Raw genomic sequence first — 24907 nt, forward strand, 5'->3', positions numbered from 1 at the left:
CTCTCCCACAATGGGATTAATTCATTCTGCGTATTTCGATCAGCACCTTGTAGGGGAGCAGCTCATATTAATGGGGTGGCAAACCCACTTTGGATTTTAGGCTGAAGTAGGTGAGGTGCTAATCTTATTTAGGGGAAAATAAGTAACTTGGGTTGCTGCTTTACAGTTTGGACTAAAACCCAGAGCAGATTCCCCATCCCATTGATGTTGAGAGGCATCTGCCATCACTTAGGTGTCTCTTTGGCAGAATAAAAATGTATAGCTAGATGACAGACAGATACAGATAACAAAAGAGGTAGATAGATGATAGATAGATAGATAGATAATAAAGATGATAGATGATAAAGATGATAGATAGATAGATAGATAGATAGATAATAAAGATGATAGATGATGATGATGATGATGAAGATAGATAGATAGATAGATAGATAGATAGATAGATAGATAGATAGATAGATAGATAGATAGATAGATAGATAGATAGATAGATAGGGATGATAGATAGATGATAAATAGATATATGATAAAGATGATAGAAGATAGATAGAAAGATAGACAGATAGACAGATAGATAGATAGATAGACAGACAGATCTTTCTGACTGATTGATTGATTCTGCCCTCCCACTGTATGTCCAGTCATAGGCAATTCTAGATTTAATAACTGAGATATGTACAATTCAAGGTGTCTTTCTAATAACTTGCCAAGACGCTACTTCGGATGCAGCTTCTTCTACCTTGTTGTGAAAAGCAAAGGTATCCTTTGAAAGCCATATTTGAAAGAGTAAAACTTCAACAGCAAAACAATTTTCAGATTTTGGAAATATAGATATAAATGTATATATATATATATATATTTTAAAAATGGATAAAAAAAAAAGACTGATGTGACTATTTGAATCCTGGCAGCCTTTCATCCCAGCTCCAGGAGGCTCCCCGGTTTCTTTACGGCTTGGTTGCCTCCAGCGTTTCCTGGACTCGGTTTCTGCACTTTGTTGGAGGCCTTGCTCTGCTCCTGTTTCTTTTTGGGGCACTTCGGGGTCGGTTCCTTGCACAAGATGGCGGGGTAGTGGAGGAACTTTTTGCTGTACGTTTTGGCTTGCCTTTGGAAACACAGCGTGGCTCGCCGGTCGCATTCGCAGGCCAGTCTGGAGCACAGGCTTCTGTTTCTGTACTCTGTGGAAACAACACAAAACAGTCCTCAGGACAAGACTGGTGACCGTTCCGCTTCAACAAACCATCTCTATGCCAGTCACCAGTTTTTAAAACCCCAAGCTAAACATAAGTCAACAATGTGATGCGGCAGCTAAAAAGGCCAGGGTGATTCTAGGATTCATCAATAGTGTCTAGATCGAGGGAAGTAACAGTACTAATTTATTCTGCTTTGGTCAGACCTCACATGGAATATTGTCTCCAGTTGAGGGCAATACAATTCAAGATGGAGCATTTCCAGAGGAGACTAACCAAAATGGTGGAAGATCTGGAAGCCACCAAACCTTATGAGGAGTGGATTAGGGAACTTGGTATGGAGTTTATCACCCTGGGGCTGATTTCAGCATTAAAGAGAGATTAAAGCGCATTTAAAGTGCATTTAAAGCACCCCACAAACAAAGCAGAAATGGTGTGTAATTGCACGAACAATGATCACACGCACTTGTGCACATAAAGCGATATCGGAAATGTGTAGGCGCTGAAATCCCAAAAGTAAAAAAGATGTGCGTCAATGCTTCTTTGTGACCACTTTGATGGTGGGTTTTGTGTGACATTGTGTGAAATCATTACATGCAATTACGTGATTTTTCCAGGATATTGACGGGATCAACTCCTGATCACCTTTGTGTGATAAACCCCCATGTTTCGCTTGGAGAAGAGAAGGCTAAGGAGTGGCATCAGTGGTTCTCCAGATGTTTTGGACTTCAGAAGTTTTGGACTTCTGTTGGCTGAGCTGGTTGAGGCTTCTGGAAGCTGAAGTCCAAAACACCTGGAGAACCAAAGTTTGGGAATCGCTAGGTGACATGTTTAAATATTTAAAGGGATATCATTGAGGATGGAGCAAGCTTGTTTTCTGCTGCTCCAGAGATTAAGACATGGAGCAATGGATTCAAATTGGAGGAAAAGAGATTCCACCTAAACATTAGGAGGAACTTCTTGATAGTAAGAGTGGAAGATGCTCCCTTGGAAAGTGGTGGAGTCTCCTTCTTTGGAGGCTTTTAAACAGAGGGTGGATAGTCCTCTATTAGAGGTGCTTTGGTTGTGAGTCCCTGGACAGCAGAATGGGATTGGACTTGAGGGCCCTTGGGGTCTCCTCCAGCGCTTCTATGATTTAAAAGTGTCCCTCCCTCTGACCCTCTGTTTGGAGTCCAGCAATGGGACTGGTACCTACGGCAAAAAATGTCAGAATTGATGATCAGGTATCTGTAGTGATCGGTGTACGGATGGCAGTTCACTTCGTGCAAGCCTTCGTAGCAGCAGTCATGCAGGTAGCAGCAACTGGAGGAAGACAAAAACCCAATGGGCAGGATTGCGGGGCAGAAGGAGCAACCTTGTCTGGCTGTCGCGGGCATCTATTATAATTTTCTGCATTCCTGCCTATGATCTGGAGATGTCAAGACAGCAGTACTAGATTCTGGGAGAAGGCTGCTCTCCACTAAAACTGGATATGTATCTGAATTACAGGAGGAGAACCCCATATTCAGGTGACGGAAAAGCCCAAGCTTTACCAACCCAGACTCACATATCGGTCTTGTCTCTTGGCTTCCCGCGTCCGCCTTTTCCGCAGTAGCATCCGTAGCCGCTGAAATAGATGAGGGCATTCTTGTGAGTCAACCTTTCGATCATCACCTTGAAATTGAGGAGGCTGCTGTGGATGATGGAGAACACTGCGGGAAGAGAAGAACGAGATGATGACCCATCAGGTCCTCCAGTTTTATCCCAGAACACCCCTCCTAGACCACCACCTGCTTCTTTTGGGAGGTTGGTCCTAAAACATTGGGGAGTTTAGGTCCCAAAGAGTGAGAAAAGACCTCCGTTGAGTTTAGAGGAGAACCTCAGACCATAAGACTGAATTCTCTGGTTCTGATCAGTTGGACCTCTGGTTGTCCTCAAGTGGTTATGCTCCCTTCTCTATGTTTCTTGGTCACTCTGCAAGCTTTTGTGGGTTCCCCCCCAATTCTGAAATGGCTGTCCTAAGGCTCAGTTATGGGCAATAAGAGCTCTCTGCCAAAAGAATTGGTAGTTTTGGACCCCAACTTTTTGGCTTTGCCCATCACTGGGCCCCACTAGGAAAATGTGGTGTGTGTCTGAATGTTTGAGTGCAGTTGCTATTTAATGCATAATGCTTAATGGCATTAATAAGGACCACCATTCGTCTCAAAACTCAGGGCCAAGGACATCAGTGAGCTGGCAACCCTAATACTGATGGACTTGAAATGGGAAAGATGGTTGTTGGTTGCTGATGAAGAAGAGAAGATGCTGAATTTGGCATCCCTTACCGCCTGCTCCTAGGACAAAAACCAGGAGGAGTCGTCTCATATCTGGTGCAAACCTGGAGAAACAGAAGGAAGGTGGATGAGATTGGTGTAGGCCCAAGATACCTAATAATAATAATAATAATAATAATAATAATAATAATAATACAGTAATAATAATAATAATAATAATAATAATAGGTTTATTTGTACCCAGCGTCTCCCAGTGGATCGAGACGGCTTACATACATGGAACATATAACACAATATTCATAAAATATGATAGACAAGGACCTGGATCTTGTTGGTTAGCCCCGACTAAAGTAGACTGAGGCTACATCTGAGTCTGAGAGACTGTGACTTGCCCAAGGTCACCCAATGGGTTTTGTGGCCCGGCAAGGATTCGAACCCTGGTCCCTAGAGTCATAGGTGTTTATCACACAGAAGTTTTGGGGGATTTTTGGAGCTCAAATCTGGGGTGACTGCGGGTCCACAATGTGAATTCACATCATAACATGAATGTGTTATCAGATGAGATTCCTTTCTATAGGATCTCCTTCTGTGGGGCTTCCGCAGTGATTCCAAAGTGACCCCTCATTTTGGTGAAATCGGAAAAAAGTGAATTCACAGAATTCGCTTTCAAGCTCACTTTGATTTCACTTCGAATTGGTCTGGTGTGGAAGATCACTCCGATGTTGCCCCCCTTGGCCCCCTGCATCCTGCTCCTTCATCCCCCTCCTTCTCCTTCATGCCATCTCCTCCTCTCCGCCACCCTGTCACCTATCCCATCACCCCATGACTGCTCCTTTAGTCCAGTCCTGGCCCCAGTGACTCCTGGGGACCTATCCCATTATCCCCTGACTGCTCCTACATCTGAATCCTGGCCCCAGTGACCCCTGCAACCTATCCCATCATTCCATCATAGCAAAAAGCCCCGTGTGATATACCACTACACAACAATGCTCTCCCCAATGCATCCACACTGTAGAAATAACACTGTTTGACATCCCTTGTGGCTCCATCCTGCAGAATCCCAAAACTGTAGTTTGGCGAGGCACCAGAACTTTTGGGCAAAGAAGGCTCAAGATCTTTAAAAACTACAAATCCCAGGAGACTAAAAGAGAGAAACACCACATTAAAATACCCCCCCCCCTCCATAAATGAAGAGCCAAAGGCATGTCTAGATAAAAAGATCATCTCTTGCAAGGGGAAAGAGACCAGACAGGGGCCAAGAAGGTTGAATGGCCTGGGAAGCAGCCACCAATAACAATAATGATGATGATGATGATGATGATGATGATGATGATGATTAGCCCGTCTCTCCCTGCGTATTGAGGCGGGTTACAATAGAAAGATAAAAAATACAATACAATAAATTATAAACCCTCCACCAAATGTGGAGGGACTGAGATGGGATTTGGACTGCCTGACCTCTGCTGTTTTTCTGCCCAGATCATGAATGTGCCATGGGTGCGCAATGATGTGCAAACCAATCCTTGTGCCCCAGTAAGCACTGGTGGGGACTGGGCACCGCTTGATGGTCAGCCTCCAGTCCCATAGAGAGGTCCCTTTGGGAAGGCCAGCTGACCCCAAGAGCCATGGCATATGCCATCTGACCAATGACCGTTGGTACTGGTTTCATTGCTTACGTCTGGCCAGTAGAGTTCAAGGTTTTCCTCTGGAACCCGGCTCCATTGTGATGCTCAGTGCCATGGAAACACACAGAGGAGAAGCTAAGAAGGTTGCCCAACCAACATTTCCGAGGATGTGATTTTCATATGCCCCCTCGTGTAACCAAGATGGCTGCCGCTCATTGGTCTCTATGTCAAGACCCATTGGCAGTCCTGAGGTCTGCCAAGGAGATGGGCTCTAGAGTCCTTGTCGGCCTCATAGCCAAATGTTAACAGCTGTCTGGTGGTGTGGAAGAGTTCGACTTGTGTTAGTGGCCTTATTGGGAGCTTTATTTGTATTTCGTAAAATCCTAGAGTTGGAAGAGACCCCAAAAAGGGCCCTGATCCAGTCCAACCCCCTTCTGCCATGCAGGAACTCTCAATCAAAGCATCCCCATTGACAGACGGCCATTCAGCCTGTCTAAAAGCCTCCAAAGAAGGAGACTCAAAGGAAGCCTCTCCCACTGTCAAACAGCTCTTATCACCAGGAAGTTCATCCTAATGTTGAGGCAGAATCTCTTTCCCTGTAGTTTGAATCCATTGCTCTGGGTCCTAGTCTCTGGAGCAGCAGAAAACAAGCTTGCTCCCTCCTCAATATGGCATCCCTTCAAATACTTAAACAGGACTCTCATATCCCCTCTTGACCTTCTCTTCTCCAGGCTAAACATCCCCAGCTCCCTAAACCACCAAGCCCTATGTGGAGCAGCTGAGGGAGCTGGGTCTGTTTAGCCATGAGAAGAGAAGCTTAAGAAGTAAAGACTCAAATCTACTTCCTCAGATGCATTTCCAAATGCAGATCCAAACGCATCTGAGGAAATGGACTTAAGTCTAGGAAAACTCATGCTGCCAATTTTTCTTTCAGTCAGTCTCAAAGGGGCTACAAGATCTCTTTCTATTATTACTGTATATATTATTATATATTATTGTTGTTGTTGTTGTTGTCTAGGAAAGCTCATGCTGCCAAGTTCTTTCTTTCACTGAATCTCAAAGGTGCTGTAAGATCTCTCTTTCCTTAATTAATCCTAACCCAAAATAACTCTCCAAAGTCTCATGACTCTTTCCTTTATTGATTCTTTTGGTCAGAAAAGAAAAGAAAAGGAAAGAAAAAAGAAAAGAAAAGAGTGAGTGAAAGAGGAGATGCATTTAGAAGAAACCCGGAAGTTCGCCCTCTACACTTTTATTAAGTCTATGGAACAACAGCTGAGAGCCGGAAGTGGCGCTTGCCGCTCTAGGCGCCGCCTGCAGCTCTATGGTGATACCTCCACTGCGTGACGTCATCCGGCGGCGCTAGGCTTCCCCCCCGGAAGTGGAGCCAAGCGGATGCAAAGAAAGGGTAGGGGCTGCTCTGGGAATAATGGCCAAGACTCTCTGGTTTCCAAAGGCATGGAGTCCCTTGGGAGAGCTATTGCAAATGACCTCTTCCCAATGGATCCTTAGCCATTATGGGGCATCAATGCATGGAAGGAAGCAGCACTGGAGACAGGGGGAAAGCCCCTTCTAGTGTCCTTTAATAGGAGAAGTGTCCATTAATAGGACACACAAGTGTGTGTTACAGTCACACACAAAAATATATATCTCTCTATATAGTATTTGTACAAAGAGCACTCTATCTACTGTATATAGAAAATGGAATGGTTTGCAGGATTTGTTTGTATATGTGTGTATTGTGACACATACACACACACAAACCTATCTCTAAATAGTATTTGTATAGAGAGTACCGTATCTACTGTCTATAGGATGAGGCACACCTGGTTTAGCAAGACAACATGCGAAAGGGATCTAGGAGTCCAAGACTGAACATGAGCCAAGAATGTGATGCAGCAGCTAACAAGGCCAATGCGATTCTAGGCTGCATTAATAGAAATCAAGGGAAGTAATAGTGCCACTATATTCTGCTTTGGTCAGGCCTCATCTGGAATAATATTGTGTCCATTTCTGGGCAAAACAATTCACAAAGGACATTGAGAAACTGGAGCCATGTGTCCAAAGGAGGGCAACTAAAATGGTGAAGGGTCTGGAAACCATAAAGCCCTATGAGGAAAGACTCAGGGAGCTAGGGATGTTAAGCCTGGAGAAGAGAAGGTTAAGAGGTGGTATGAGAGCCCTGTTTAAATATTTGAAGGGATGTCATATTGAGGAGGGAGCAAGCTTGTTTTCTGCTGCTCCAGAGACTAGGACCCAATGGAGCAATGGATGCAAGCTCCAGGAAAAGAGATTCCACCTCAACGTTAGGAGGAACTTGCTGACAGAAAGAGCTAGTGGATAGTGGAAGGTGCTGCTTTAGTGACTGGTGGAGTCTCCTTCCTTAGAGGTCTTTAAGCAGAGGCTGGATGGCCATCTGTCAATGGAGCTGCTTTGATTGAGAGTTCCTGCATGGCAGAATAAAGGGGTTGGTCTGGATCAGGGCCCTTGCGGTCTCTTCTAACTCTAGGATTCCATTTCCTTTGCTGTCTTTCCTAACTAACTACTTTGCCCTTTTTTTTGACCCAGGTCCACTGCAATGTAAACACAGAACAATAATTGCACCAGGCCAACAGAGCAGTAAACTTCCTTCTTGGCACTCATGTGACTTTGTTCAGATAAAGAGAAGCTGAAACCTCTGGATTTATTTAAAGCCGCAAGGTCTGGCCTTCCGGAAGGAGACCTTTTCAGAGGATGGAAAACTGACTTGGAAATGCCCAGATGAGATAGGTAGGTAACTCCGTATGTTTGGATGCGTGAGAGCCATAGTTCATTCTTACTGTAATGTCTTCAAGATCAGATTCAGTTGTATATATGTGTGTGTTTTTTTAATGGAAGATTGTTTTTGGTACGTTACTCATGCTTACTTAAAAAATGATAAAACCAATGTTTTAATACTGTATTTCCTTTAAAATGGAGAAGTGTGCATTTTTAGACACCGTGGCTGGTCTGGTTTAGCTCATAACGCAGATCCTGTCATTAACTTGTCCAAAAAGTGTGATTGACCACAATTGCGCAAAAGACTTTCAGACGACGTTGCACAGATCCCTTCATTAACCCATCCCAAAAGCACGATTGACTGTGATTGCACAAAAGACTTTCAGACGACATTGCGCTGATCCTGTCATTAACCCATCCAAAAAGCGTAACTGACAGTGATTGCGCAAAAGACTTTCAGATCATGTTGCATAGATCCCATCATTAACCCGTCCAAAATGCGCAATTGACTGTGATTGTGCAAAAGACTTTCAGGTGACGTCACGCAGATCTCATCATTAACCCATCCAAAAAGCACGATTGAGCGCAATCGTGTAAAAGACTTTCAGATGATGTCGCACAGATCCCATCATTAACCTGTCATTAAAGCGACATTGGCCAGCATTGTGCATTAATGGAATTTTGTGTTATTGCCATGCCAATTTAATGATGGGTTAATGGCGGGATCGGCGCTACAATTTGAAAGCCTTTTGCGCCATTGCAGTCACAAAGTGGTTAAGGACGGGATAAGGACAGGGAGTGATCCCATCCTTCTCCCGTCTGCGTGACATAATCCCAATGGCTTCTTTTTCAGCTGCTATCTAAAATGCCTAGGGTTTCCTGAGCGAAGGATCTAGAGCCATTCTCTCCTTTTCTCTCCCTAGACATAGGCACCAGAGTTAGGCCATAACCATGGACGCTGCGGGGCGCCCTTCGACGGGTCAAGTTGTTCTCCTGGCTACCAGTTCGGCCATCACTGCAATCCTGTATGCCATTTACAGGCACAAGTCAAAGGTGGTTCACAGCCTGAAGGTCAGTCTTTGCTTGTTTTCTGGGCCCTTGGTATCTATTGGGGTTTGGCTCCAGGACCCCCTGCCTCCAACCTTGGGGACATCTATGGAGATTATCAGACGGGGGACGATACATCTTTGTCCCATCCTTTTCCCGTTCTTATAGTGCAGTCGCAAAATTTTCATATTACATTGCCATTATCCGGACATTATCCTATACGAAAAGTGCGATTGACCACGATCGTGCAAAAGACTTTCCTTAAATCCATTCTATCCCCCATGCTGTTTAACATTTACATGAAGCCGTTGGGCTGATGACACCCAAATCTATTTCTCAATGTCTCCAACTGTTGCAGTGACTAAAGATGGCATCTCTCCTCTGGATGCCTGCCTTGGGTCAGTAATGGACTGGATGAGGGAAAACAAACTCAAGTTGAATCCAGAGAAAATGGAGGTACTTGTGATAGGTACCCCAAGTCCAGGGATGGAATTTTGTCAACTGGTCCTGGATGGGGTCACACTTCCCTTAAAGGACAAAGTTTGCAGTTTGGGAGTACTCCTGGACCCATCTTTATAGTTATCATCCCATGTGGATATGATGGCCAGGAGTGCATGGTACCAACTTCGCTTGATACGACAACTGCGTCCGTACCTGGCCCGAAAGGACCTCGAAGCAGTGGTACTTGCACTGGTAATCTCTCGTCTAGATTTCTGTAGTGCACTCTATGTGGAGTACCTTTGTACTGAGTTTGGATGCTTCAGTTGATCCAAAATGCTGCAGCCAGATTGGTCACGGGAACATCTAGATCAGAACATATCACTCCAATATTAAAATCTCTTCACTGGCTACCGATTAGCTTCTGGGCGCAGTACAAAGTGTTGGTTATTACCTTTAAAACCCTACATGGCTTGGGCCTAAGTTACTTAAGGGAACGCCTCTCCCTACACAATGCGCCCCGCACTCTCAGAACAACTGGGAAGAAATTATTAGAGTGTGTAAAGACCGGGTTAACAACAACTTCCCACAGGGCATTTACTGCCATAGCTCCTACATTATGAAATGCCTTGCCAGAGGAGATCTGTCTCATTACCACCTTAGATGCCTTTAAGAAGACACTTAAGACAGATCTCTTCTGGCAGGCCTATCCACCCAATCTGCTATAAGACAGTTAGAAATACCGCACCTCTATTTGTAAAGCTATATATTTCAAATGATGATTTCGTCTATGCATTGTGTTGTCTGGCTTGAGGGCCCATGAAGGTAGTTTTGGTTACTAACTCAAATTACTTTTTGTACAGTGTCTTCTTGCTCCAGTGGAGTTTCTGACTGAAGCAAGCTTCTCAAATGTTTCTCTTCCCTCTCGACATTTAGGGAGCCAAAAAAATCACCCTAGACCAAGATCTGAAGACTTTCCTTATGGAGGCACCGGGAAAGTGTGTCCCCTATGCTGTGATAGAAGGTACAGGCTACGCGTTATGTGTGTTAACCTTTTCACCATTCAGTGTCCCATCTGCTCCATCCAATAGGATGGATTAATTGCAGAAGGCAACCTTTGGATGTTTCAGACTACAGTCGCCCCTCTGTTCTCGCAGACTTGAGATACATGGTTTTGAATATTCACAGAGAGGCAACCTCCATTAATTTCAATGGGGTGCACCCCTGCTGCGCATACCCCATTGAAGTCTATGGGACTTGAATATCAGCGAGTTTCCATTTTCATGGGGGTCTAGAACGGATCCCCTGCAAAAGTGGAGGGACGACCATATTGCGCTCACATCATTGGCCACATTGCCTGATGCTTAAGGGAGTCACTCAAAACATCTGGAGGGCACAAGGTTGCATACTTCTGAATAACATGTGCATGAAAATACAAACACTGTATTCTTTCAAAAAGCGTGTTCCATCTTCTTACTTTAAAACAGAATATGTCGGTCCTGGATTCTTCTTGTCGAGAGTTTTGACAATTTTCAAGTATTCTCAGACGTCCTTTCCATCCTTACATCGTAGCCATAGTACCAGATTTGTAAGACTTCAGATAACTGTTGGCTGTTGCCTCTATTAGACTTGCTGTTTTGCAATACAGTACTGTATAGATTATTTCAATATGTATTTCAGTTCTTTTAATTCTCTCTCTCTCTTTATCCGTATGAAAAGGCGTCGTACGGTCTGTGAAAGAAACTCTCAGCAGCCAGTTTGTGGAAAACTGCAAAGGAGTGGTCCAAAGGCTGACGCTGCAGGAGCACAAAATGGTGTGGAATCGAACCACGCACCTCTGGTTTGTACTTTCAGTTCCCAGCAGTGAAAGGAGGCCAAGAAATTTGTTGGGTGGAGGTTGTGGTTGTTGTTGTTGTTGTTGTTATTATTATTATTATTATTATCATCATCATATATCCCATCATTCTCCCAATATAGTGAATAACCAGGCAATAAACAGCAGCAAATCATTCACAGGATTGGTTGCTCCCTGGTTAGTCCTGGGATAATGGCTCGTGTATGTGGAAATGTTAATCGCATTTTAATCACCTTTTAATCTCGATTGTGCGATTTTGATGGGTTAATCACCATTTAAACTCTCAATTTTTCCCCCATGTGATAAACTCCATAGTACAGTTAATGGACAGTTGGGTTTATGAAAGAAATAATAATAATAATAATAATAATAATAATAATAATAATAATAATTGTATACATCATGTTTGGCCTTTTAATTAATGTGTGTTTGAACTAATGTCTTTTTAACTGATGTTTGTCGGTAAATTGTTGTTGTTCCTTGCCTCGATCCATAGGGAGAGGCGAGGGAGAAATAAATATTATTACTATTATTATTATTATTATTATTATTATTATTATGCTTTATTTATATAGCGCTGTAGATTTGCACAGTGCTATACATACAAACAATAAAATAGATAAGGTTAAACCTGCCCATGACTTAAAATCTAAGAAATAATAGCGCAATATATATATATATAAATAATACATAACAACACAGGAAAGGGTTCAATAAAACAGGCAACAAATTAAAAATGTCAAATAGCAAATAATAGTCATGCAATGCCTGGGAATATTTCTCTGAACAGGATGGTCTTCCAACTCCGCTATTATATTATTATTTTTTATTAATTATTATTATTATTATTTTATTATTTTATTGCCGTGCTGATTTTCCTTCACCAGGAATGATTACGAGAAGATCATCCACCAGAGGACCAACACGACGGCTTTCGACTGGTGCCCAGGAAGGAGGGACCGACGTCACCGTCAGGGTCCTGAAACTGGAACGGGCCGAGCTCAGCTTGGAGACGGTCTACGAAAAGTTCCACCCGTCCGTCCAGTCGTTCACACGGACGTGATCGGCCACTACATTAGTGGAGAGCGGCCCAAGGGCATCCAGGAGACCGAGGAGATGCTGAAAGTGGGGCCGCCCTGACCGGCATCGGGGAGCTGGTCCTCGACAACGCCACCATCAAACTCCAGCCCCCCAAAGAGGGCATGCATTCACTACCTCACCAGCCTGGATTTCGAGGCCTTGGTGCAGAAGCAGGAGTCCAGTGTGCGGCTCTGGCGGGTCCTGACCCTCCTCTTTGGCGTCGCCAGCTGCGCCGTGTCTCTTCCTCCTCCACAAGCAGTTCGCCGGCACCAGGAGAGGCGTCGCTTGCGCCAGATGGAGAGGCTCTCGCGGCAGGCGGGGATGCCGTGAACGCTTGCGTCGTCTGTCTCACCCACACCCGTCTTGCGTCTTCCTCGAGTGCGGGCATGTCTGCTCATGCACCAAGTGCTATGCGGCCCTTCCGAGACCCCCTCGTGCCCGATTTGTAGGCAAGAAGTAACCAGAGTGGGCCTTATTATAACAGCTGAATGATGTGGCTTCTCCTTCTCTCTCTCTTCTCTCTCTTTCTCTCTGGGGTTGCCTTAGCTAGTCTGTACCCCACGGATATTGGCATATGCTTGGTTGAATTTGCGGCAATATTGCACGTGTGGCAAGGTTGGTGGTAAGGGTGGTGGTGGCTTCCTTTTGCACATAAAAGCAGAGAGCTGAACCTCAGAGGCTTAAAAGCACAAGCAGAATTCCCAATGTTTTTAGGGTTGCTGTGATTTTTGGAACCGGGCCACCTTGCAGTCCCTTTGGGTGTGATGTCAAAAGGAAAGATGTTTCCCAGTGGAGAATTGCCATGTACACAACTGCGTGTCTCTGACAAATCCCGACGTATCTTTTCCTGTTCCGGACTAACAGATTGTGTTTCTCGACTTTCGAATATCGTTGAAAATGTGTTTTTTTAGAGAAGGACTCATACAGAGATGCTTCCGTCTCATTGCCCAAATAAAAGAAGCTTGTCTTGCCTAGGTTTTAATTCTGGCCTTTCTTGACTACAATCCCCGTCTAGGTGGCTGAGAGCCGGGTTCGAGGCAACAGTTAAACCATTTCAACTGTTCATAAAAACCAGCTGGAGTTGTGGAGAGAGGATAGAAAAACAAGCTCCTTTTGCTCTGTCTGTCAAGAGTGCTTTGAATTAACAGAAAGGTCAAAGCGCAAAGTGGTTTCGAGCAGTTTATATAAATGCAGCAACTTGAGCCTTTAGCAAGGAGCGACGGATGGTGTTGTTTTAATGAGGCGCTTTGCAATAGACGGCAAGTAGTGGCCCTCTTCTGAAGCGTTGGCGGGCACCGAAAGTCAACAGCGCACTTGTTCACAGTTTTAATTAACACACTTTGTATATGACTCTTCACTTCAAAATATGCAAAATATGCTTCATTTTGGAAAGCACAATAAGCCAGTCGATAAAAAGATGAACGGCAGTATTTCCGGCAAGGGTCACCCACAAAGACTTTTTATACAGGGTGAGAAAACTCTAAATTTGGGAACGGCGGGAAACACCCCCATGAGTGTTTTGGGTGGATCATTCTCTGCCGTTGAACATGTCCCACCAACCATGCAAATCTGAAAAATTCAGGGGTAGCTGCATTGGCCATGAACAAATGCAAACAAAAATCATCAGTGAAACCTTATTGGCCAACCGAAATGCACAGTTACAGTACTTGCTGCAAGCTTTCCAAGCTCCGTGGGCTTCTTCATCATTAGGCAAGACGTTAGGAAGCAAAAAACAATTGGAGATGTTAATCAGATGCCTGCATGTTGTTTCAGTCCTTAGTAAAGATATTATAATGGGGAGGGATTCTGTTGCTCCAGAGATTGGACCCAATGGAGCAATGGATGCAAGCTCCAGGAAAAGATTCCAGCTCAACTTAGAAGGAACTTCCTGGAGTAAGGGCTGTCTGACAGTGGAACACACTCCTTCCTGGAGACTGTAATGGAGTCTCCTTCCTTGGAGTCTTTAAGCAGAGGCTGGATGGCCATCTATTGGGTGCTTTGATGGGGAGTTCCTGCATGGCAGAATGGGGTTGGACTGGATAGCCCTTGCAGTCTCTTTCTATTCTATGATTCTATGATTCTAGAGTCCGAATCGAAATCTAGGTGCTGTATTTTTCTGGGAACTGTTCCTGTCTGGAACTCAGATGGTGGTACATCTCCACGATCTTCTCCCAACCTGTTCCCTCGCGAGCCTGAGCTTCTCTTTCTTGTGTTGGGTAAGCTCTCCTCCTTTCTCCAAACAAAAAAGACACAGGAGGGAGAGCAGAGCCAAAGAGGAGCTGTCGCTCAAAGCTATTTCTGTCCGCCGTCTTCCACTCCCCCACACGGTGACACCATTGGACTCATGGAGCTGTTTTCAAGTCCTGGGGGTTGTCTTCTCAATCCTCTTCCGCCCGCCACCTGTTTCGGCGGCAAAGCGCCGCCGGCAGTCGCAAAAGCAGGGACCGCAAAAGGCGTTACATCACTGCGGATAGGATGTGTGCAAAAGAAGGTTTCATATCCCTATATGCCCTAACCACAGAAGGGACATAGAGTCAACCCTTTGGCCTGTAGGAATAGACGACACCCAAGAAACGGCCTCCAAACTTCCACTTAAGGCTTCCAAAGTCTTCCATTCTCCAGGAAGTCCATCCACCTTGGCGGGGAAGTTTTTAATATCCCCACCCCCCAATTTACCATTGAAATCCATTAGTTCATGTCTCTGCAGAAAAAGCTGGATCCATCTTTGACATGACGCCTTTTCCAAATATTAAAGACTGGTCTCAGCGGGTCATCTCTCGGTCTTCTCTTCTTCAAGCTCAACATTCCCCAAGTTAGTCCTTAATAAGCTAAATCCCTAAAAGAAATGCAATGCAGTTTTAAGAAATGGCTTCCATAAAACCCACTCAAAAACATGGATTTAGAACAGTTTAAAGCACAACAGCGTTAAGAATGAGCGCACAATGGCGCAAGCCCAACGTTTTTAACCAACTGGTTAAAAGTTGAATAAGGTCTTTGAGCCTTTGTTGGAAGAGAGTTGCTTTTCTTTTAAAAATCAATCAATCAATCAATGGCAATGATGATGATGATGTAGCATAACAGACATAATGAAAAAGCATACAGTGGGCCCTTGGTTTCTGTGGAGTTCGTTCCAGGATCTCTCCATGGATCCCAAAATCCATAGAGGCTCAAGTCCCATTAATACAATGGCAGAGTAAAATGGCATCCTTATATAAAAATAGCAAAATCAAGGTTTGCTTTTTGGATATAATATATATTTTTCAGCCATGGAATCAGTGGATACAGAATCCGTAGATACGGAGGCCCAACTGTACACACTAATTCCTATCTGCTAATCTTCCCTTTCCTATTACATCTCTTTCCAGTTATTTAAACCATGCTTGACTTCCCTTCCTCCCAGAGCTGATTTTCCTATTATGGATTTATAGTTTCTTCCCTTCCTGAATTCGAACCATCCCCTTCTCCTTTCTAGAACTGATTTGCCAAGCCTTCGATAATGATTCAATGTGGTGCTTGAGCTTACCACCCTTCCTCCACATCAACCGAATCCAATGCTCATCTTAAACCATAAAACGGCAATAATTTCACTTGCACCAATATGAGGAGTGTAGCAAGGTTTGAGTTTGGACTAGGGCTCTGGAACCAGAGTTCAAATCCTCACTCACGCTATGGAAACCCATTGGGTGACCTGGCTCAAGTCACACTCTCTCAGCCTCAGAAGACGGCAACGAGAAACGTGCCAAGAAAATCCTATCATAGGTTTGCCTTAGAGTTGCCACAAACTGAATGACCTGAAGGACACACAACAAACCAGAAAAAAACCTCTCCTTTTCTCGGCAAGAAGGACGATTTGGTTGTTATCCAAACAACGCATCCTTCATGCTTGGCAAGTGGTCAAAAGGCGACCCAGGCCTCTTTGTGAGCAGCCACCTCAGTTGAAATGAGATTGCGCTCTCCATTTAACCAGCCTTTTAATTCCTCCCCCAACCCTTCCCATTTTTATTAAACTGCTAGATGAAGCGAGGCTGATCCATCTGTTCACTTGGGAGGAAATATATATATATATATATATATATATATAATATGATGTGTTTTTCTTTGTAATGAGTGGCAGGGAAGGGGCGAAGAAAGGGCTCATTGCACAGAGCTGTGAATGGAGGAGCACATTGAGTAAAGAAGTAAACATTGCCCACCTCACACCTCCCATCCGCCTACACTGGATGGTTTTAACATAGCCGCCAACATTGCACCACATAATACAGAGACACATGGGCCACCAGGCAACACCCGAGCATTGTCAATACAATACACAGAAAGGCAGTTTGCTTTTGCCGGAGCTGACTGGGAAAAGCAAGATCCTGCTCCTTTCCATGCCTTCCTTCCTACTGAGTCCATTGAATAAAAGCGACTTTTGCAAACCGAGTTTGCGCATTTGAGATGCTGGGGACAAAGGGCGAAAGCAGAAGGAGAGAACTGGGATATTTTACAAGCCATTGGAAAAATGGGCAGCAGAGTGTTAATTGGGACTTCTCTGCAAATTTGAGCAATGGCAACGAGGGACACATGGGACTGAATCCAGGTTGGGACGGGACTCAGATACGCATTTTTTTTCCTTATAGAATATAGGTTGGATGTTACAACCTTTTTATTGCAATGTGTTTTTAAAATGGCTATCGTGAGCGTTACCTAAGCCAAATTCGTAGGTCCTGCAATTTTGCACATGGTCGAAACAACATTATTTTTTACAACAATGACTCTCCAGTATTTACCGTCTTTAGCAAGCATCCCCCCGAATGAAAGAAACACGTTATTGTAATTCAGCATCTTGTAATTTGTCGAAATCCTGGAATCTTCCTGCAAGGCGCCGACACACCTGTGAATTTTGGAGCGCTAGCACTTGCACACGGCGGCTTCGCATTGCAAAATGCCTCCCTACCCCAATAGAGAAGAGAACTGTGAAAATGCAGGGTGCGTTTGCTCACGTATTTTAAAGAACAGAGCGACGCAAGGGATGTAGTAGATACAGGGTCTAGAGATCTCAGGATGGTGTGCAATAGCAACATGGGACTGGTGTGCATTGGCTTCAATGTGCTTTGCATCAGTCCTAATGCGCATCAGACTCAAGGTGCATTGGTCACTTTTCTGGTGTCCCATTATGCATCTTTATAGTCTGTAACCCCGTTCGCATCCAATGGGAGAGGCAGGGAACATAAATAAAAATTATTAGTATTAGTTTGTATTTTATCTTTGCAATTCAGTAAAGGGATTTCTTAGCACCTTTGCTACATACTTGGTAGACATAAAGTTATGTAATTTAACAGGTCATAACGATTCTGAAGTCCACTCTCTCCAGCCTCTGGGAAGGGCATGAATTGAGGAAAATTAAGCAGCAGTTTGGGTGTGTTTATGATGTATGCTATATATATATATGTGTTTCTCTCTGTGTGTTTATTTATGTATGCATATATATGTTTGTGTGTGTTTAGCATGAGCATGTGTGATATGTGTGGTGTGTGTGTTTATGTATTTGCATATTATATATGTTTGTGTGTGTTATGTATGTATGTGTATAATGTCTTCTGTGTGTGTTTATGTTGTATGCATAATTATATATATGTTTGTGTGTGTTTATGTGTGTATGATGATGTAGTATAGATATGTTCTTTGTATGTTTTGTGTTTATTGTATATATCATACACAAACATACATAAACACACACATATATGGCATGCATACATAAAAACACCCAAACACACACACACACGTATGATGTGTGTGTGTTTGGTTGTTTTTTATGTATGCATGCACATATATGTGTGTGTTTATGTATGTTGTGTGTGATGTATATTATATATATTATGTATGATGTATGAATGATTGCAATCTGGCCCTTCCTTTGCCAATAAGAAAAAAAGGTGATCCTCCAAGTGTGTGTGTGTATATTATAGGCAAAGAGTCAATACAGTTCCAGACTGCAGTTCTATCTACCTACCTACCTATCTGATTATTTCATTAGAATTGCAGTCTGGACCTAAGAGTCCTCCTTTGCCAATAGCAAAAAAGTGGTCCTCCAAGTAAAAATATATTTATATATAGGGCAAAATATATATAAAAATATATATTTATTGGAGGACCACTTTTTGCTATTGGCAAAGGAGGACTCTTATAGGTCCAGATGCAATTCTATCTTCCTATTTAGCTACTATCTACTCAAATTAACCCATGAGATTGCAATCTGGACCTGGCTTCCCCAGGAAGAGAGAGCCTATCCAATACCTGTCCAATTCTGGGACCTCAGAGGTGTGCAAACAGCCTAGCTCTCTTAGGGCTTGCCTTTGAATGGCTGGGATATTGGAAAGGAGGAGGCCAGCAGCAGCAGCAGCAGCAGCAGCAGCAGCAGCAGCAGCAGCAGCAGCAGCATCTTCCCTTCCCTCCCTCTCTCTCCTCCTTCCTTGTGACGCTGGGGCTCTCCCTGGGCTCTCTCTAGCCTCCTCCTTCCCCCTCTTCCCTTCCCTTTCTCCTCCTCCTTCTCTCAGGTGGCTGTCTCCATCCCTCCATCCCTGGCTCAGGAGCTGTCCTCTTCCTTGCTCCTTGGCTGGTCCTCTGCATCTCTTCTGCTGCATCCTCTTCTTCTGCATCCTGTGCATCCTCCAGAGAGCCATCATCCTCACCTCATCCTCACATCTCCTCATGTCGGAGGTGCTGCCTTTCAGCGAGGAGAAGCTGGGCTCCTATGGGGAAGTGGTGGGGGGCCCGCCAGTGGGGCAGTCTCCTTCACCTGCCGCCTCCAGGACACCAACAACTTCTATGCTGGGGGGCAAGCCAAGAGGCCCCCCAAACTGGGCCAGATCGGACGCAGCAAGTGCGGTAAGAAGGGCATGGGCGTCATGGGGCAAAAGGGCTGGCACACTTGGGGGTGTATGTGGGGGATAGCACCCCACTTTTGCAATGGTTGGGGTCCCCCAAAAGTGAGCTTTCTCTTTTGGGGGACCAGATTGCAACCCCCCCCACCTTTCTTCCTTCTTGCAAGAGACTTTGGATTTGCTTTTTGCCAAAGGGATTTGCATATTAAGGAGGCTGAGGGGGTATACCCCACTGTTGCAAGTTTGGGGTCCCCCAAGAAAGAACCTCCTCTTTCTTCCTCCTTTCAAGAGACTTCTCTTCTCTGGGTTTTCTTGGCAAAAAGGGTTTGTTACTAAGGAGGTTTGGGGGGGTATGTGGGGGGAATAGCACCCCAGTTTTGCAAAGGTTAGGGTCCCCAAGAGAGAGACCCTCTTTTGGGGGGCTGGATTGCAGTCCCCCCTTTATTCCTGACATCTCTTTGGGTTTGCTTTTGCAAAGGGGTTTGCATACTAAGGGGTTGGGGGTATATTATGGGGGAAACACACCAGTTTTGCAGGTTTGGGTTCGCCCTCTTTTTTGGGGGGGCATGGATTGCAATCCCCCTTCTTCAGGAGACTTCTCTTTGGGTTTGCTTTTTGGAGGAAAGGGGAGATTTTGGTGTATAAAGAGGGGGTCTCAAGGGGGGATGGGGGTCTCAGTCCTTTCCTGGGGGTCCTGGCAGAGCTGCCCCAAGCCTAGCCTCATCTTCCCCCCCAACCATGAATTGGGGTACCTTGAAAGGAACCCCCTTCACAACCTTTTTGTTCAGCTTGACCTGAAAACCTCCTCTGGTCCTGTGGTCTCCAGCATATCCCCATCTTTAAGGTGATGATAACACAACAACAGCAATGGCAATAGCAATAACAGCAGCCCATTTGCTGTGCCAACCTTATTGCTACTATTGTTGGCACTCTCTTTTTAGGATTCGCCTTGAGCTCTGGACCTCTGGTCTTCGCCACATCTACCTCTAGGAAATAATACTCAGAACCATAACAGCAATGACAATAGCCAGTTTTTTGTTTTTTTTTTTTGTGCCAACATTGTTGTTACTCTTATTGGCACTCGGTGGTGATGCCCGTCCTTGAGCCCTGGTCCTCTGGTCTCTGCCACATTGGCATCTGTCAAAGAAGAGGATGATGGGCCATTTGCAGTGCTTGGTATGTGGCGTTTGCAATGTGTACACTGTGTGCGGTCCTGGTCCTCTGGTCTCCACTGCATCTTTGTGAGGATGATGGTGATGAGAAGGATGAGGACGATGGGCCATTCACGGTGTGCAGTGTGCCATCTGTGCTGGTTGTGCAGCTTGCTATGTGTGCAGTGTGTATCAGATATGCACCCCCCAACCTTCCTGTTAAGGTTTATCTGAAAACTTCTGTGGTCTGCAGGATGAGAGTATTAATAATAATGACAACAACAACAACAACAACAGCAGCAGCAGCCCATTTGCTGTGCCAACATCATTGTTAGTGCTATTGGCACTCTGCTTCTATGGTTCTCCTTGGCTTCTGGTCCTTTGGTTTCCACCACATCAGCGTCTTTGTGATGATAATGATGATGAGGATGAGGATGATGGGCCATTTACTGTATGCAGTGTGTAGTTTGTGCAGTATGCACAGTGTGTGCAGTTGGCAATGTATGCAGTCTGGGCAATGAACGATGTGCGATGTGTGCAGTAAGAAGTGTGAGTATACAGTATGCAGTGTCAACAGTGTGCCCTCTATGCAGTTTGCAGTGTGTTCAGTGTAGGTACCATGTGTGCAGTAAGAAGTGTGTGCAGTGTGGGCAGTGTGCCAAGTGTGCACTTTGCAGCATGTGTGGTGTGTTCAGTGTGCCATGTATCTAATGTGTGCAATGTGTTCAGTATGTAGTTTGCAGTGGGTTCATATACAATGTGCAATATGATCAGTGTGCCACATATATAGTGTGTGCAGCATGCCAAGTGTGCTGTTAGCAGTGTGTTTAGTGCGCAGTTTGAGCAGCAGTGCCATGTATGTAGCATGTGCCATGTGTGCAGGAAGAAGTCTGTGCAGCATCTTTATGGAACAACAATTACGATAACAATAACAACAGCCCCTTTACTGTGCCAGCATTATTGTGAGCATTACTGGCACTCTGCTTTTATGGCCAGCCGTGTGCTTTCGCCACATCCCTTCATCCGATCAATTAGTATCGATTCTAACTCCATTATTATGAAATTCGGATGAGGATTATGGTTGACGCTGGCCTTTTCTCTTTTTTGGGTGTGGAGGCAGTGTGGTGCAATGGTTTGAGCATTGGACCAGGACTCCAGGAGGCCAAGATTCGGCAAGTCACACTCTCTCAGCCTCATAGGAAGGCAATGGCAAGCCCCTTCCAGAAAAGAAATCTTGCTGTGAAAAGCGCGTTATAGCTTTTCTTTAGGGTCACCGCAAGTTGGAAATGACAAGAAGGTGTACAGCGCAAGAGCAAAGATAGTAGTAAGATTTGGCAACAATTCGTGTTGTGGTCGTTGTGGTTGTTGTTGTTATTAGCCTGAATTCTGTTGTTAGGCCCACCTAGACTAGACCCAGGTATCAATAGGGTTTACCTATGTATTGATTCATCATCAATCGATTCCATGGCTTTACTCAATTTAGGATTAACCAATAGGTTATCTTAACTATTAAATCTATTGTTGTGTTTGTGATGCCTCTGGCCTCAAAGAGACCCAGAACCCTTTACTGCTACACAATTGTAGCACTGTGAGTGCATCTACACTGCAGCAATAATGCAGTTTGACACCACTTTAATACCCACAGCTTCACCCTACAGAGTCCTGGGATTTGTGGTTTTGCGAGGCCCCGGCTCTCTTTGTCAAAGACATTGCAAAACTACACATCCCAGGGTTCCTTATGGAGCCACCGCACTCGAAGTGGTGACAAACTGCATTATTTCCACAGTGCGGATGCACTCTCCGGTTCCACTTTAACTGCTCTGGATGCAGCCCGAGGAATCCATGGATTTGTGGTTTATTCATAGGCATTAAACATTGTCAGCCAGGGAGCTGCAGTGCCTCCCCAAACTGCAAATCCCAGGGGAATAAATGAAATCATAACGCAAGACAGTAATAGTAATAGTAATTGATTTATGGTCTTTGACCAAAACAGATGCAAGACTTTCTGGCAGTTCGAAGAAAACAGCTAAAACGACTCTTTCCTCTGAACATTATAAAATCTTTATCATGATTTAAGGTTTTGATAAGGACCCTTGACCTCTAAATAATCATATCCACTTTTTACAATCTGATGTTAATTTAATCTGATTTGTTTTCTCTGTATGTCTGATCTCTGGATCGTCAATGATCCACAGATCAAATGAATTGATTGGTCTTCTGAACCTGACAGGTTTTCAAAGCTAAAGTTACTCCTTGCTTCTTCCGAGAAGGAACTTAGGAAAGCGTTATATCAATATTGACAGATATATTGATATGCCAATATTGATTGTTCTGGTCTTCTTCTTCTTCCAGCAGTCATCCAAGATAGAGTTATATCGATATTGGTGGATATACTGTATTGATGTTGCAATATTGATCTCTTCTTCTTCTTCCAGTCATCATCGAAGACAGAGTTATATCAATATTGGTGGATATATTGATATTGCAATATTGATCTGTTCTTCTTCTTGCAGTCGTCATCGAAGATAGAGTTATATTGATATTGGTGGATATATTGATATGCCAATATTGATTGTTCTGTTCTTCTTGCAGTCATCATCGAAGATAGAGTTATATTGATATTGGTGGATATATTGATACATTGTTCTCTTCTTCTTCTTCTTCTTGCAGTCGTCATCGAAGATGACAGAATCGACGACGTCCTGCAAAACATTTCCGACAAACCGCCACCGGGAGTTTAAACTGGCGCACAAGAATGAAAAGAAGGGCAAGGCCATTTTGTTTCGGTTACCTTTTTACACATTTCTGGGCAAAAATAATAATGATAATAATGATAATAATAAATTAGAGCAAACCCAACGACAACCAACCGAAAACGTGCAAGTCCTCCATTGCTTGCTTGCGATCCACCTGGGAATCGAATGGTTAAAAAAGGGACCGGCTCAGAGATCGAAGTTGACGGAGAAGGTGTTGGAAACGTGTACAGAGAAATCCAGTTGCACACACATCCTTGCACACCCATCCGACATCGTGAAAATAATAATAATGATAATGATAATAATAATCGTCATTGCAATGCACTATTTGGAATTCGGTTCTCGAAGTGACTTGAGAGCCGTTCCCCTGCCTTTGGACGACTGGACTTGGGACACTTTTAAACCCGGTTTCGAATGCACACTTGTTTACATGGTTCGACCTTGCAAAAAAATATTAATAATAACGATAATAATAACGGGGAGATTTCCATACGTTTGCATACGTGTCTCTGTTTTTTAAATATAAATCTGTATTCTTGGATGTTTGGTGGGAAAAGAATAATCTAACCTTATAAATAGGACTATATATGTACATAATAGGTCTTAATTCTTGCAAAGTCTCTGCAGAATGTATGGAACCAAAACATTTTTTCTAAGAAGAAGGGATTCTGCAAAGAAGGAGTCTCTGGGGATGGTTCTCATGTTTAATTTTTTCTGGGGGAAAGGGGGGAAATAAGATTTCAAAGTTGGTATTTTGCCTCAGGAGAAGTTTAATTTTATATGCGAAATGGCGAAAGGAAATCCAAATACAAGTATTGTTTCTTCGGTCACTTAATGCAGGTGATTTCTGCTTTCTTTCTTTCTTTCTTTCTTTGGGGATATATATATATATATATATATATATATATAGTGATGGTTTATTCTCTTTTCATAGAGTGTGATAGAATAAAGAAACGGGAATATATATATATATCTCAGACTGTAACATGGGTGCCAAATATTTTGAAACGCGAAAATATATATTCCCCCCGTTCTTTTTACCATTCCTTTATTTCATGATCTTGTTACATTTTTTGTACCGGACTAATTCTCTTTCCAAAGCTCTTTCCTGACTTAACTATAGCTCTCTTTGTTAATAGCTATATACTATATATTTCTGAACCTCCCGGATTTTTGGGGAGTTTCTTTCTTCCCGTTGCATTTCGAAAAGCCTGTCTGTTTGCATGACATGCAGAAAAAGTCAAAGAAATGCCTCTTGAACCAAGGAAATGTATATTTATTTATTTATTTATTGCTGTCCTTTTTTCTTTTCGACTAAAGCGAACTCTGGAATGACTTTCCGATGAGTGGGTTGCTTCTCTTTCTTATACGGACGGTGTATGTTGCACTTTTATTCCTCTGCACAGGGCTATTTCTGCAATGTATTATAATGATAATAATAATAATAAAAAGGGGGAAAATAAGAAGTATAACTGTGCGGTTATTCCTGCCTTTCGTCTTGAATATATTTGGTATGCTTTTCCACTTTTCCTTTTTCCCAGCCTGGCTCCCTTGTATGATTTGAGAGTTGGAAAGGGTCACTAGGATCATCTATCTAAATAGATATATTAAATATATCTATTTAATGTTTATTTATGCTAAGACTTTTTTTGTCTGCAGCACTCTTGAAGGATGCCTATCCAAGCTGTGTTTAAAAGTCTCCAAAGATGGAAAGTCTGCCCAAACCAAGGCTCTCCATTCCTTTGCAAAAACAGCCGAGAATTTCTTCCTAATGTTTTCATTGGAATCTCTTTTCTTGCCATTTGGCTGCATTGGTTCTCATTCTAGTCGCTGGGGCAGCAAAAAGTGAGCTTGCACAATGCGCGTCCTTCCAAGTGACACCTTTGCACACAATTC

General features: G+C 43.7%; 3 protein-coding genes across 3 annotated transcripts; 2 read left to right on the forward strand and 1 right to left on the reverse strand.

Moving 5' to 3' along the window:
• Positions 1-894: 894 nt before the first annotated feature.
• LOC121937198 (basic phospholipase A2 PLA-B-like) lies at positions 895-5269 on the reverse strand. Its single transcript, XM_042480172.1, has 5 exons — positions 5119-5269; positions 3494-3546; positions 2737-2881; positions 2386-2492; positions 895-1178 (listed from the first exon to the last, which is right to left on the reverse strand). The coding sequence occupies exons 2-5, from the start codon at positions 3531-3533 to the stop codon at positions 916-918; spliced, it is 555 nt and encodes a 184-aa protein (XP_042336106.1). The 5' UTR covers positions 3534-3546; positions 5119-5269; the 3' UTR covers positions 895-915.
• Positions 5270-6346: 1077 nt separating this feature from the next.
• On the forward strand, positions 6347-12733 carry MUL1 (mitochondrial E3 ubiquitin protein ligase 1). The gene is given in 13 exon segments (XM_042478637.1): positions 6347-6472; positions 7633-7833; positions 8745-8892; positions 10243-10330; positions 11026-11146; positions 12049-12108; positions 12110-12212; positions 12215-12284; positions 12287-12369; positions 12371-12557; positions 12560-12595; positions 12598-12669; positions 12672-12733. Coding segments are annotated over 11 exon segments (1002 nt in total). The 5' UTR covers positions 6347-6472; positions 7633-7833; positions 8745-8772.
• Positions 12734-18845: 6112 nt separating this feature from the next.
• Positions 18846-24480, forward strand: CAMK2N1 (calcium/calmodulin dependent protein kinase II inhibitor 1). The gene is given in 3 exon segments (XM_042477786.1): positions 18846-19009; positions 19012-19108; positions 22926-24480. Coding segments are annotated over 3 exon segments (246 nt in total). The 5' UTR covers positions 18846-18931; the 3' UTR covers positions 22997-24480.
• Positions 24481-24907: the final 427 nt, after the last annotated feature.

The sequence above is a fragment of the Sceloporus undulatus genome, chromosome 7, assembly GCF_019175285.1.
Source record: "Sceloporus undulatus isolate JIND9_A2432 ecotype Alabama chromosome 7, SceUnd_v1.1, whole genome shotgun sequence".
Classification (NCBI taxonomy): Eukaryota; Metazoa; Chordata; class Lepidosauria; order Squamata; family Phrynosomatidae; genus Sceloporus; species Sceloporus undulatus.

Excerpts from the sequence above, each read along its gene's own strand:
- LOC121937198 (XM_042480172.1), bottom strand. The coding sequence starts at position 3,533 with ATGAGACGACTCCTCCTGGTTTTTGTCCTAGGAGCAGGCG. Across the intron at positions 2,882-3,493 it reads TTTTGTCCTAGGAGCAGGCG|TGTTCTCCATCATCCACAGC; the intron begins GTAAGGGATGCC and ends CTCTTCCCGCAG. Across the intron at positions 1,179-2,385 it reads CAATTCTGACATTTTTTGCC|AGTACAGAAACAGAAGCCTG; the intron begins GTAGGTACCAGT and ends TTGTTTCCACAG.